Source organism: Corapipo altera, unplaced genomic scaffold (assembly GCF_003945725.1).
Source record: "Corapipo altera isolate COAL_440 unplaced genomic scaffold, ASM394572v1 1, whole genome shotgun sequence".
Lineage (NCBI taxonomy): Eukaryota > Metazoa > Chordata > Aves > Passeriformes > Pipridae > Corapipo > Corapipo altera.
The window spans coordinates 13095799-13110301 of record NW_020884873.1 but is presented as its reverse complement, the minus strand read 5'-3'; the positions used below and the strand labels follow the sequence as shown (position 1 = coordinate 13110301).

At 42.7% G+C, this 14503-nt stretch overlaps 1 protein-coding gene across 1 annotated transcript in view; it reads left to right on the top strand.

Annotated features, from left to right (window-relative positions):
* Positions 1–14503, top strand: part of NUAK1 (NUAK family kinase 1) — a 71835-nt gene that overhangs the window by 23568 nt on the left and 33764 nt on the right. The window contains exon 3 of the mRNA XM_027668819.1: positions 4–247. Within this exon, the coding sequence (XP_027524620.1) occupies positions 4–247 (244 nt within the window). The remainder of the gene's footprint in view (positions 1–3; positions 248–14503) is intronic.

The window sequence follows — 14503 nt, the reverse complement described above, 5'->3', positions numbered from 1 at the left end:
CAGCCCCGCGCAGCCCCGCGGCTCCTCCTGCGGCCCCGGGCCGGCCGGCGGCGAGGCGGCAGCGGCCATGGAGGAGCCGCTCGGGGAGGCTCCGTCCCCGGAGGTAACGGCGGCGAGGAAGCAGCAGGGGGTGAAGCGGCATCACCACAAGCACAACCTGAAGCATCGCTACGAGCTGCAGGAGACCTTGGGCAAAGGCACCTATGGCAAAGTCAAGCGGGCCATCGAGAGGTTCTCTGGCAGAGTGGTAAGGCTGGCGGAGCGGCTTCTCTCTGCCTGTTTATTTCATATGTACAGGTATATGTAACTTTAATTTCCAACGCCGGGTGCATTCCGTCGGAACCCTGCCGCCAGGAGCCCCGTCGCTGTGCGGAGCTGCCGTGTTGTGGCGAGGCGGGCGCTCGGCGTGGCCGCAGCCCGCGGGGACCCGGGTCAGCATCCCACCCGTGCCTGCGGTCCAGGGCTTTGTTTAGAGTGCAAATCCAGGAGAGAGACTTCTGTATGGGTGGAGTGGTGAAGGTATTGTAGTAGCACATGGGTACATTTTGGAGGGATGCATTATCACTGGAAAAATGGGGTGGCTTATTGTTTTTGTTTTGTTTTTACATGCGGGTCTGCTGTGAACAGTTATTTTTTTCCCCCAGTGGAAATGCACGGTTAGGTGAAACCTGTCACATTCCCCAGCTGACCAAAGCTGCTCAGAGAGTACTGTCAGAAGGGCAAACGTTGGCTTCTCTGTTTAAAAACGCTGTGGTTCAGTCATACTTTTCTGACCTGAACTTTGCTGACACCTAAAAAAATTGCAGGGACTGCAACCCAGCCCCATTGGTTTTTACGATCCGTTTCACCGCTCAGCGGTGCCGGCTGGCTCGAGACTTGAAGCAGCCCGGAGGTTGTCCAGCAATAACTCAGCTTCAGCATTTCCTCACTGGTGCAGAGCTCCAGCCGGGCGCAGAAATGCGATTGAAGCAGTGTACACATTAGTCACAGTTATTGTCATTTTTCCTTCCCAGAAATATGTAACTATTCGCAGAGGGCAAGCGAATGAGAGGCAGGCGTTGTTGTGTTAAAGATTGTTCTGAGGAATAGACGGTTTTCTTCAGAGGTCTCCATGCTGAAGTAGACTAATTGAGTTTTCACTCGACTTCATCTAAAAGCAAGGCATTTCCCTGGTGACGTTACATTTATCTTTCCCTTTCGGTTGCTGGGAAGCTGAATGTGCACCCAGAGGCAGAAGGATCTGTAAAACAGAAAATGAAATTTCAGATGCTATGGCTTTAATAAGGAGGACTTACTTTGCAAATGAATAGCTTTGTGTCGACAGTGAAAATGAGAGTTTCAGCCAAGTTGTAGAGTCATATCATATATGCTTTCAGTTTATTAGCTCATTTGGAGGCTGGCTAAAGAGAAACCAGAGATGGACATCTCTGCACATGCTCACTCTAAGTCCATGATTTTTAAAGTTTGCTGTCTTGGCCATTTTACAACTTCAGGCTAACAAAAGCTCCAGGGCTATATTATATACTATCATTTTGTAAGTAGATTATTTTTGACTTACATTACAAGATGTAGTAAATAAGCAAGTAAATGGAAAACATCTTTTTTAAAAGAGTTGAGAAATTAAAAAGGAAAGGTGACAGTAATGTAAATGAGATTTGGCTTTGGGAAGAACCCTCACAGGAAAAGATGTAGAGTGTATCTCATCTGAGTTAACGACAGACCAGGTCTTTCTGTATAACTGTCAAGCACTTCAGCTACACAGCTAAAGGATACTTTGGTGATATGGTCTCAACTGAATTTATATGGCTAATGCCATCTTGAAATGGAGAGAATGAAAATCAGAATACCCATGCAATCTTAAATGCAATAAAAATGTAACACTTGCACTATCAGCTGGTATGTAGAAGCTAAACAAGTCCTTACCAGGGTGTGAGTTTTTTACTGGAGTAATGCAAGCCTTGGCGTGTGACACTTCATAATTATTAACTAGTCTGCAGGCAAGTTCTGGTGTAACGTGTCTGTTTGAACTGGAACATCTGCAAGTGTATGTAAAGTATCCACATTTTGTCTGCTTGTAGAATAAAAGCTAGTTGTCAGGAATCCAGCCAGATCTAAGTGAATGGAAAACGCTTCTTGTTTTCCGACAGTTCCGTTGTCTGGCTGATACAGTGAACACCGGTTGCTTTCCGTAGGTGAGATAAGAGCACCGATAGGATGACTGATCAGAGAGGGGCAGAATTTTCCTTCCTTTTTTCCACCTCTCTTTCTCTTCCCTTTCCTCTTCTCAATTCTTATATTAGTGGACAGTGCACACATCATCCGTGAATGGGTTGGACCAGATGCTGCTGTGTCCAGCAGGGGATGCACAGAGCAGGGGATGTGGCCGGCACTTTCTCTTGCACCATGTCCAATGCCAATCCTACCTCACAGCCGGCAGCTAGGAAGCGAGAGTCCTAAGGTTGCTTTAGGCCGGTCTGTTTGCTTCCTATTCTGCTACTGGTTTAGCTAATCATCTCTTTCTTTACTCAGTGGTAAGCAGGTATTTGAAGCTGGATGGTAACAGATTGCAAAGCTGGACCTTGGCAGCGACACTGTGTTCCCATTCACCAGCCTTGTCCAAGCGATTCTCCTATTTGGCCTTTCCATTTCTCTCGTCTATCAACAGTCTCTTTAGCTTTAGTATGGCATTTCATAAAGATATTTGCATGACTAGCCAGGCTTTTAATATGAAGCACAAACTTTGGATTTGTCATCATCTGTATAAATACAGAGCTCGGAAAATGAGATAGAAACTGGCATGTTTGGGTAAATAAAGTGGGACCTGTCTTCTTACCATGGTTTTAAAGTACAGATGTTCTTTAGTCCTGTGCCACTGGAAATCAATAGCGGGATTTCTGTTGAACTGAATGAAAGTAGCATTTGGAATGTGTTCACAGGTTTCGGGTTTATTCAAATTGTTATTCCTCTTAACTTTAACTTCATTATTTTTCCTCCTAACGCAGTGGTACATGATCATAAAGCTTCCTGCCATAAAGCTTCAGGGTAGATTGCATGATACATTTGGTTTCTTATTGGAAACAAGTGAATTTGTGTATTAGTTGCCACAGTGACTGCAGACAGTATTGCATGCTGCATGAAGCAGTTAAAATATTGCCCTCTACATGACATATGAGGTGCCTAATTTTGCCAGCAAGATTTTCTTCATTAGTAGTGGCTCAGTATACACAGTTGTAACTTATGTTATTTTAAATTAAGGCACCTGTTAGTAAGTGTAAAGATGAAGAGATGATATCACAAGCCTGTGAAATAACACTCATGTTGACGTTTCTTTGGGCGTTTTCTCCACTTGACAACTTGCACATGTTAAACTAAAGAACTGAACTTTTGTTTGTGTTATGTATTCAATGTTTGTTAGCCAAGAAATCCACTGTTACACTTATATCAGCCTTAGTTAAGGTGTGCATTGACCACCTCTGGCTGATTTCTGTGTGTGATGCAAGAAGATGGTAAATGCTGCTGGGTTTTTCTTTGAGTAAATGATTCCACTGGAGTAAATACTCATTAGAATGCAACTTTAAATTACAGATAGGTGTTTTCAGTCTTGTTATATGTGTATTCCTGATATTATACAGAAAACAATACCTGGATTAAAAAAATACATTAATTTTAATTAATGTTAACAGAGGAGCATTCAGCTCTCTGAAACATGGAAGATGCCAGGTAAACCTTATTAGACTGCCTGGAGCACTCCCAGCAAAGTTTAATGCGGGGTTCAATAGCCTGGCTGGTGTACAGCTCCCTGGGGGTACCCTCCTGCGAGATGCTCTGCTAGGATTCCTTTTGCCTTTCTCACCACCCCTGGACCTGGAGCTTGTTAATGTTGCTGGTTGATTGTTACAACCATTCATGAAGCTCGCTGTGTTATCTGCACTTCCTTTCTGGTACCATCTGTCCGCAGAAGAGATTTTGACGTTTTCAAAAGCCAGGAGCTTGTCTCCCTTTCTCTGCTTAGGCTGCACTGAGGAGGCCATGGGGAGTAGATGCAGGAGCCTCCCCCTCCACCTTCATCTCCCCCTTTCTGCCTGAACCATGGCATCTTTTCTTCCTCCTCACCAGCAGGTGGAGGAAGCACTATTCTCCTCCAGCCGTTCTTTCAGAAAGTTAATTATTTTGGGAATTGATGACAAGCTGCAGCCCAACATGAAAAACAGGCACGTGGTTCATATTTGGGCAGGCGAGTTATGTGTGGTGGCTGGCGCCTGTTATTTATCTCTTTTGCATAAAAATTCAGGTAGAAGGATGTTGCCAAATGAAATTGGTTTCTGAATCAAAGTCTTGTAAAAAACCCTTACACTTTAAAGCAACAAATCTTTTTATTTGCAGCTCCAGTGTAAACCTCTCCTTTGAAACAGCTCTACATTGTGATGCTTTTGAAGGGTTGCATAGGATTTTTGAAACCCTGAAACAGCAACAGATTGCATGAAAGGAGGACCTTTGCTTTGCTGATTGTATTTCTCCATATCATAACAAAACCAAAACATGAATGCCAACAATGACAGCTCTGTCATATCAGTAATTAAGGCCTTGTTGGCCACACAACCGTTTGTTTGTTTGCAGTGTGGTTTTTAAGGGTTCCATATAACAGGATAAAAATGTGCTCGTGGGTCACTGAGGATAGTGAAAGCCAGGTGAAATGTTTGTCCCAATTCTCTTATCTGCACAGCTGATATCACAGAGAATGCTGGTATCCCTCTCAAGCATGTGAATTCTTTTATCTTTAATGATATGTTATGTTTCCATTTTTTTCCCCCTAAGAACTTCTGCTTCACTTAGCACCTGGGTCACTACTTCGTATTGATTTTTATCTTGATTGCTCAGTGCAATATCCAAACTGCTCAGGATAATGTCCAAATCTGACACAGAACTGTTTATTTTTTTTTAGGTTCTTTGTTGCTCTTATTAAGATATCTTCCTTTGTTGCAGACACCGGTGTAAGTATCTACACAACACTGCTGTGATGTGAAGTGCTTGTACAGCACTTTGCACAGCAGGTTCCTGATTCGTGAATGTGCCTTCCACAGCTATGATAATACACTTGAATTATAGAAACAATAGCTTGTATCACTACCCCATTTTATACATGAGAAAGGAAAAACTTGCCAATTAAAGCCAAAATCATCGGACATATCAGCTAGTTTTGACTGCAAACCTAATACTTGATTTTTTTCCAGCTGCGTAGAGTACGTAACATCAGGGTCCTGTGGATGATAGCCTCCTCCTCAGGCTCTCCTGCCTCCTGGGCTCTCTCTTTACCCTGAGCTTTTGTCCCTGTGTGACATCCAGCTTCGGTCTCCATTCCTGGCCCTTTTGTACTCCACTGCCTCTTGCTTTGTTGTGCATGCCAGCGCTGTGACCCGTGCAGAGCGTGCTGCTTTGCTCCCTGCTTCCAAGCTGGTAGCTGCCAGCACGGTCTGCACAGCCTGGGGTGGCTGCTGTGTACACCTCTCCTGCCATGCAATGCTTACGTGGGGCCAGAGGAGGGAAGGAGGAGAGGTTCTTGCAAAATGTTTCACCTAAATCTTATTTATGTATGTATGTATGTATTTATTTATTTATTTAAGATGTGTGAACTGAGTTCTTTTAGGGACTGGTAATGTGACTAAATCTGGACAATGTTTTCATGGTGCTGAAGGCATGTTAGTGAAACTCAGGTCATCCTCTGCGTGCATGGAAATTCTAGATCTGGAATGAACAGAAGTTGGAAAGAGTATATGGGCTTGAAAATAGTTTTGCTGTTAATTTGTTATTTGTTCCACCCTTAGTTATTAGATGTGTTCTGAGATTCTGCTTTAAAAAAGAAAAGAAAACAGGATTTGGAAAAAAAACCCACTGGAATTAATCTAGTAAAAAACACTGGAATTAATCTAATGTCATTCAGAGTGAATATTGTGGGCTTATTGCCATAGGAGCTAGTACCTGGTTGTATGAAATTACTAAGGTCTTCACATAAGCACTTGTTTAATTGAAATGCCAAAGAAGACCTTAACATCAGGGGCTGCAGACAGAAATAACTGATTACAGCATGAAGGTCATCAGGAGAAAGGCACTAGTACAAAATACTAGTTTTCTACACTGAGAATTTTTGTTGGAGAAGCAGATTTGTTCAGGGGAGTATGGTTCAGTGGTATGAAAGTCTGAATTAATGACTAGCCAGTGAGGAGTCATCTGAATACACTAGCTTGTCAAATCTCTTACCAAATTAAAGAACAACATGTTCCTTGAGCTTTGAGTGGACATCAAGTAACGTTCTTTCAATGATGTTGCATTTTCTTACAGGTGAAGACATTAAAAGTTGCATGGTTTTGTTTTTTTTTTTTTCCCTGTCCTGCATTGGATTGAACAATTTTGGGCAGGTCAATTAACTTTCCTGTGTCTCAGTGTATTCATTTCTGAAGGGATACTACTTAATATAGAAAAGTTTAACTAATCGACAGGGCCCATTTTGGCCTGATACATACCTAATATGATTCCCTCTAAATGTGAAATTCACAACAGAATTTGAGCCAATGTTTATAATGCAGCCTTCAGCTAAAAACACTATAACATGTCTAAGCGTTTTTACAAATGGTTTCACAGCACCATATGCTAAAGAACACAACAGAATGGAAATTGCTTGTACAAAGTCTTTCATTAGATATTGCTGAAATATACTGCGTTTTTTTAGTGGCATATGTTCTAAAAATTATTATTATTTTTTTAGGAACCACATTGTGGATTTGCCATGTGGATACAATTACTGTATATATTGTAGTTCAGGGTCATACATGTTTGAACAAAATCGTGTGGAATGTGCAGTTCTTGTGAACAATTGTTTATTCTTTAGAGAACTGTAATTGTAGTTAGTCTGTGTTTTGTCTGGTAAATAAATAACCCGAGAGTCTTTGCTGGAGTGAAGCACTGGGAGGAGGCATGCAGTGTCCACAACAATGCCAAGGAAGAATGACGAATGTGGGTTGAAACTCAGTTCTGGATATATCAGCCTTGAACACCAGCAGGTGAATGTGTGTAGAGCCATGGTTATCCAAATGTAGAGCATATGGGACATGTTTCCAAAACCCACATACCAGGGATTTGGAAATTGGCTGCTGACCTTTGGTTTGACACAGGCATCTCCCTGGTTCAGGTCTCTGCCTCCTGTACCATGCTTATGTCTGTCTATGTGAACCAGGATGCCCATACCAGAGCACCTTCTCTTGCTGTACAACCATGCTTCTCTCAGCAGGATACTGTTCTCCTCATTGTATGCTCTTCCTGTAACTCCTCCTCTGTGTGGAGTGGCCACAGCCTCAGCAGCTCCTGACCTGGGTAGGGGTGGAGGTTGCAGCCAGTGTCCAGCTCTGGTGTTCAGTTTCAATGGTTTACGCACCACCGGTGATGGGTGCCTTGGCATGGGAATCTCCGACCTACCGAGAACGTTGTTCTCTTCTTGCCTCCTACATAAGTCAGGATTTGTCCCTAAATTGCCCAGGCGTGCACCAGACACTTTGTAGAAAAACCTCTTGTCATTAGCCCTGATGGGTTGATGTACTTAGGATAGTTGGTATGTCAGAGGAAATGTCTTAGATGAAAAGGTCTCCGACTAAATATGTAAATGATATTTGTCAGTGTTTCCCTCAAATATCTTCCAGCAGATGTGAGTACCATGTGTGTCCATTTAATAAACTAAACTCAAAATAATTTCCACTTTGCTAGATATATGGGGAATAGCTGGGCAGGGTGGGGAGCGAACTACAAAGCAAGGTAAAGGCTGCATATGTGTGTTGTTATATTTGATGACCAATTCATTAAAGCCATAAGTGTATCCAGGCCTTCAATAGTGTTCTCCTGCTGTTGCTTCCTGTACTCCCTGGCTACAAAATCAGTCTCTATGGCTCTCATTTGTCTTACCCACATGAAAGACTTCAAGCATCTGCAAGTTATGATTTGAGAAGTATCTGCTTTTAAACAGAATATATATATCACTGTGTCTTCACAGGCAGCATAGTATGTTGTATAAATTAGGGGATCTTAGACCTTTGAACACTAGGGGGCTGGGTGAGATGCTCTGTGTGCTTACTGTGTATGGCCATACCCATCAAACATCCTGGACCCACACCAGAAATGCCAGATGTTCAGTACACGTGGAGGCCCTCCCGCAACCTTTGCTGCATGTTGCGAAGGGTGGAGGGGGCAAGGCTGTAGCCCTCCCTTGATCTTCCATTGTTCTAGTACTCTTACTTGAGCTCAGTAATTTTTATATTTTGAGCTAAAGACCATGGGCCAAGCCTCAGTGCAGTCTGTTAAGCTATTGGATGGTGTAAGCTCCTTGTGTCCCCTAACTCTCCAAAGACAGATGGGACTTGCTTCTAGATCTGATGGTTTATGAGACTCCATCCTTAAAGCTGCCACTGGTCTGAATGGGATGCAAGTCCCGAGTCATTTTCAGGCTCTGTTCTTGTCAATGGAGGACATAATAAAGCACTTTAACGGGTGGCTCCTTTCACTTGAAAAAAACCCCAGTCGCACAGCAGTTAAGGGAAAAGGGGTTGGCATGGCTGGCATGTGTGAAACTGTCCTGGCCAGTTGTAGGTGAATGCAAAATCACAAAATAAACACAGGTCTTGTTGTAAGAATCAAGAAGACAACTGAGGTTGCTTAGTTTAACATGCACGTAATGTAACTGTTAATTTGTGGATTCTTCCTTAGCCTTCCCTTCTCCCTGTTGGCATTTCCCACCTTACCTCAGCCACACCTCCGGCAGGGTGCCTGAGACCCCTTGCTATTGGGTCCTCTGGATGCCTAGTGAATGGGAGGGTCTGCTGCACCTTGTGTGGGGCTGGCTACCTCTGTGGTGAAGCATCAGTGCTTGGCAGGCTGCTCTGTCCCTGTTGCTTCACCTTACTGGTTGGCCTGTGGTAATCCCAGAGCCTTTTGGTCACTCTGGCCCGGTAGCCGGCATGTGGGACAACTTAAGCGGAGAGGCTGGAGGACTGTCTTTGTTCTGAGGTCTAGTGGCTTGAGGGACTTGCAATTATCCTAATGTCTTACTGTGCTGAGGACCTGAGTCAGCACATTTACTGCCTCAGAATAAAGACACTAGTTAAGGGATATTAGGCTTAAAAAAAAATAATTGTTCCTATGAAAAGATACCACACCAAGCTCAGACTAAATTTGGCTGTTCGTGGGTAGTTCAGAAAGACTGGGGTCCTGCTGTTGATGGAGATCTCAAAGCCTCCATATCATGTTTCCTGTACACAAAAAGGTATTTGATCTCTGCTGCAATTTCTAATCTCCATGAAATACCTGATGGTGAAGGATATCTCTCTTTATTTGAGATACAAGTGTCATTTTAAAAGTGAGTGTGTATAATTTTTTAATCACAGAAGATAGCAATGAGAGTTGGGTAGAAATATGTTTTTGAGCTGTGTGGTAATGAAATAAATGTTCCTTTTTGTTAAACGGTGCTTTGTTGTTTACACAAAAAGGTTAAGTCCTTTGCACACAAGTTTGACAGGGGAAGACAGCAAAGCATTTGTTAAAAAAACAGTTCCTGAGGCATGTGCTCAGAGCTGTCATTTATTTGCATGTTTTTGCCATCACACTCTGCACAGATCAAATATTACAGCTTTCCCAGTGTAGTGCAGCTCAGGAAGGAGGAGAGAAGGCCACCCAGTCCCTAAGGTGACCAGAGACACCTGTGGACACCTGGTGCAGTGGATTCAGCAGGGCTGAGATGGGGGCTGTTTTTTGGCATGCAGAAAAAAAATAGCCTTTGGGAGGAGAGGAGGGGAGAGCGCAACCTTCCTAGCTGGTAATGCTCTAATGCCATGTGGCCTGGAACCTGGAAAATTCCTGTAAATACCTACTGGAGGCACTGCAGGCTTAGCTGACCAATGTAGGGATGCAACTGAGAGGCATCCACATTGCCCCTTGGGAAGATGTGTTTTTAATCAGGACTATACATAAACAATAGCATCCTTCACACTACTTTTTTTTGTCATGTTTATATTCTTTTCTTCAGGGTGCCAAAATGGGGTGAAATAATTAAATGGTGATCTGTGGGTTTAAGCTCCATCTCCTGTAGGAACTGGTTTTTACACCAAGGGTGTGAATGGTTTCCCTGAGGTTCATCCAGAAAGTCTGTGGTGGAGCCGCGGGTTGACCACAGCTCCAACGCTGTGCTGGGCCATTCCTTTTGTGCATATAACCATCTCAGAAAGATTTCTCTTGAAATGAACGTCCTCTTTCATGGCCATAGTCACACTTCGAAGGGATGGTGCCAATTTTTCAGAAGCCTACCATCTCTTTTCTGTTGGAGGCAGGTCACCACTGTTGAGCACCAATTGGTACCAGTTGGTCACTGTTGTGTCTTCACAAACTGGGAGGAATGAGGGCCTTTAGCTGGACTGTGCAGTGCACTTACATCCAGGTCAGGGACTAGCCATCTTTTCCAACTACCATTTTTTTTTCTGAGTACAGTTTGAGATTTTTCTACCAGGCTCTCTGTTTCTGTAAAACAAATGTATTCTCCCATCCTATCTGGCATTTTGTGATGAAAACGTGGTCTAATGGGACCTGTGAAATGCCTCATTGTGGATTGTGCATTACTCATGAGGAATTCATCAGGGAGAAGGATTTCATGCTGTACTTCAACCTCCTTCTAGCCTTTCTTGGATGAAAGGAAAACTCTGCAGCCGTGAATGTAACTGGTTATCATTATTGGATGTCATTACTCACTCACTCCGAGCATAAACCAAAAAAATTGCATCCCCTGTGATGTCCATGGGTAAAACGCTGCTCTCAGTTACATTAACACTTGTAAGCTGAAGAGTAGAGTTCGACCCTTTGTTTCAATTGAAATATTTGTTTAACACAAGCAAGGACTAAACAATACACTTGAAAGCGATTTGTGTTATTGTCTGTAGAGCAGAGCTTGTATTTTATGAACTGACTGATCATAAAGGCAGCATAAATCACGTAAAGCATTCTCATTTGCCTTTTCTTTCTTTTTTTCTTTTTGCAGATGGGGCTTGTAGAGTAGAGCTGCAGTCACATGGCTGCTCCAGGATATTTTAGTTGAACTGTGCGAGTCCATTAAACAAATGTAATGGCTTTTTGGAAAGAAGCGCTGCGTGTTTCAAACCAAATGTTTTACATAGAGAACATCTGGGTAGTTCTGGGTGTTTGTATGTAGAGCACATCAGACAGCAGCCGTAGTGAGCTCAGCTGGGAGGTTGCCTGGGATGTAGTTGTAGGATATGACAGTTCAGTTGTTATGGGGAAAAATTCCTATGAAGTATTGCCATAAACTGAATGTTTGGCACAAACAGCTATATCGTTGTTTTACTGTACACCCAAGTTATTCTTCTTACCTGCCCAGCAAAGCTCTAAGCACTGTGTAAATAAACCAGTAAATGCTGGCACCTCTGAGATGTGGCACGTGCATTAAAGTGTGCCTGAGGAAAGGGAAATGAAGCTTGCCCTGTTCTCAGTGAAGCACTATCGATTCCTGCCATGGGCAATGCAGTGCGAGTGAGCGATGAATGCAATATGTGAGAATGGTTTGTGTGATTGAGTTGGAATTGATTGATGTTCCAGTGGTGTGGTGTTGCTTTGAGGAATGTGAAAATGCAAAACCGGTGAAACGCATGTAATTAGGCTGACGTTAGAGTTTATTGGGGCTACTGGAAGAACTTTAACCTGGGTGAATTAATAAGTCTGTTTTTATTTCGCAGCATCGGAGGTAATATATTTCCAGGAAATGTAGGAAATGTTGAAAAATGTCTTATTTGGGAGTTGGTTCTTAAATTATTTCTGCAGTTTAACTGAGGAATGCATGGTTCAAATGAGATTAAAGTTGTAATTTCCAGAGTAGCAATGCAGCTTCCCCTTTCAGGATTGTTTAACTAAAAAGTTAAACAAAGTGGGTTAGGCAGTCTCTTGGTCCCGTCCCTTGTGGACAGCAATTCACATTATGCAGCACTGCTTTAATAGTCCTGCTCGGTCTGACATGATTTGTGGTATTTGCTGAGATGAGTTTTTGGACCGAGCAGAGTGAGAGGGAACTGCTCCTCACTCTGAGGAAGGGGATATGTCCAAGTCTGTGCGAAGGTCACTGGCAGGGTGAAGTGGGAAGCCTGGGCTGCTGTTGTTACACTACCTAACAGCTTAGCTTCTGGCAAGGGGATACCAGAAACCTGAGTTCTAACTCTCCCTTGTTCAACTGACTCCAGCCAAAACACGTGCCAAAAAAGGTGTTTGTGCGTGTTGAAGAAGGGGGCAACAGTGCTGGAGATCTCAGAGTCTGGAGGAGTTCTTAGGCAAAAGCTTTCCAACACGAAAAAAAAATTGGTTTGCTGTTTCTCCCCTCCAAAGTTAAGCCTCCTCATAACTACCTAGAACAACTGCCTGCAGTTGTGAACTCCTCTTCTAGCAGGGAAAGCTAGAATTATGCGTTTAAGGCTACCAAATTGCTTGATCACCAGGCACTTAATTGTAGGAGAGCATAATTCATTCTTCACCCTCTCATGTCTACTCCAAGTCCAACTGGCTGCAGGGAGCAAGAGTGTTCCTGTTCCTGTGTTACTCTCCCCACTGAGCCATTAGGGTGGCCCTGGTAATATACTTTCAATAAATAGAAGGGAACAACAGGAGGTTCCTCTACCTTCAGGGGTATAAATATTTCTCAGAAATCAGAGACGGATGGGGAAGAAATTTTAGCAAACTCCTTTCCTTCTGCTGTAGCAATTCTACCACATTCTGTCATAAATTCTGGGATGGTCCCTTCCCAGGAGGGTCCGTTAAATAGGTAATGTCCAGGCAGAACAATGTAATACTGAAGCAGTGCATTAACAAAAACAAGTTTAATATTGCAAAGTGGTCTGTAAGCCCTGGAGCAAAATAATCTGGGTGAGGCTTTGATACACGATTGCCAATCTTTTTGTTTTCCAAGAGTATTTTTCCGGATAGGATGTGGGTTTATGGTTTGCTAGATTCCCGCCAGAAAGTGGTGTTTATATTTTGATCCACCTTAGATCAATTTAGAAAAATATACTAGACATGGGTACTTCTGATAGTCCTGTATCATTAACCCTTCCAACTTGGCTGTTTAAACATATCTGTGCACCTTCCATGATATAATCTGTGTGGCCCACCATCTTTTCAGAGTGAATCCCTGCTCATCAATGTTAATCTGAAAGCCTAAACTATATAAATTCAACTTTAAAATCTCTCCACACTTCAAAATTCCATTCTGTTAATCTGGAATTTGAGTTGGTCAAGCAGTAGTGTTGAGTTTTAATGAGTGTTGTGGTGCATGAAGGTACAACATTTTTTCTAAACAAGAAAGTCTCTTCCCACGTTTTCCTTGTACTATTGTAATTCTCATGGTGAAATAGCACTTTCTTTTATCCTCTGAAGGACTGCAGAACCAGGAGAGCAAAATTAAAAGATCTGAACAATACCGGGTGATTTCACAGCTGTGGAAGAAGAGGCATTGTAAAGATGTGCGAAGCTCTCAGTGGTTCTGAGATTTCTTTGAACTCGTGGAAAACTTCACTGAAAGAGAGTAGAATAAGCTGAGTTACATTTATTTACTCACAACTTTCTCAAGGAGAACGTACCAATGAATGAAAATGTGCTGTGAGGTGGCTTGGGAAAAAAATAGTTCTAAGAATGAGTTCAAACAATGTCTAACCTTCTTCCTTGTTTAATGTGAATTACAGCCTCGCACTGATGTAGCACCTTTCACCTAAACCTGCAAAATCACTTTAGAGACTCTGGTAACTGCTGAGGTTACCATTATTTAGCAATTAGTTAGCAGCACATTGCAACAGTTTGCAGTGGTTGCTTAGAGGGTGTGAATAACCCTATTTCCAATTTAAATTATTGGGAGGAATTACAGGAGACTGTGTAATTTTCAAACTGGAACTAGATCCAGGCACCAGGGCTTTATACCTGTCTTCTTTAAAAAGTCATAAAGGGCTTTTTATAACAACGTAGCCAAGGTCTTGGTTTTGTGTTTCATCCCCAAATTGATGCCTTGAACAGTGTGCACTCCTACTTTGGAGGATTACTTCAGTGTGGTTCACTGCTTATTCACAATGAAAAAACAACATTGAATTAAAGTCCCTCTCTGCTGCCTCAGGTTAGCATTTTGCATTACATCAGCAGCTGTGGTAGCTGTGAGATCAAGCCTCAAAATTAATGTGAAATCTATCTTCCAGTTTTTGGAGACTGGATCTGGAATACCCATGTAACGTTGAGAACAGTAAACTTGGGGCTTGTGAATTCTTTCACTCCTCTTTATCCTGACTTGCTAGTAATTTAATTAGTGCTAAACAGTCTGCGCACAGACTTGCAGCAGTTAAGAGACTGACTGACATAAGATTCACTTCCAGTGACTTTTCCTCTTTTGCACATGTGCTGGATGGAGCTATGCTGTATTTGGAAGTTGATCAATAAT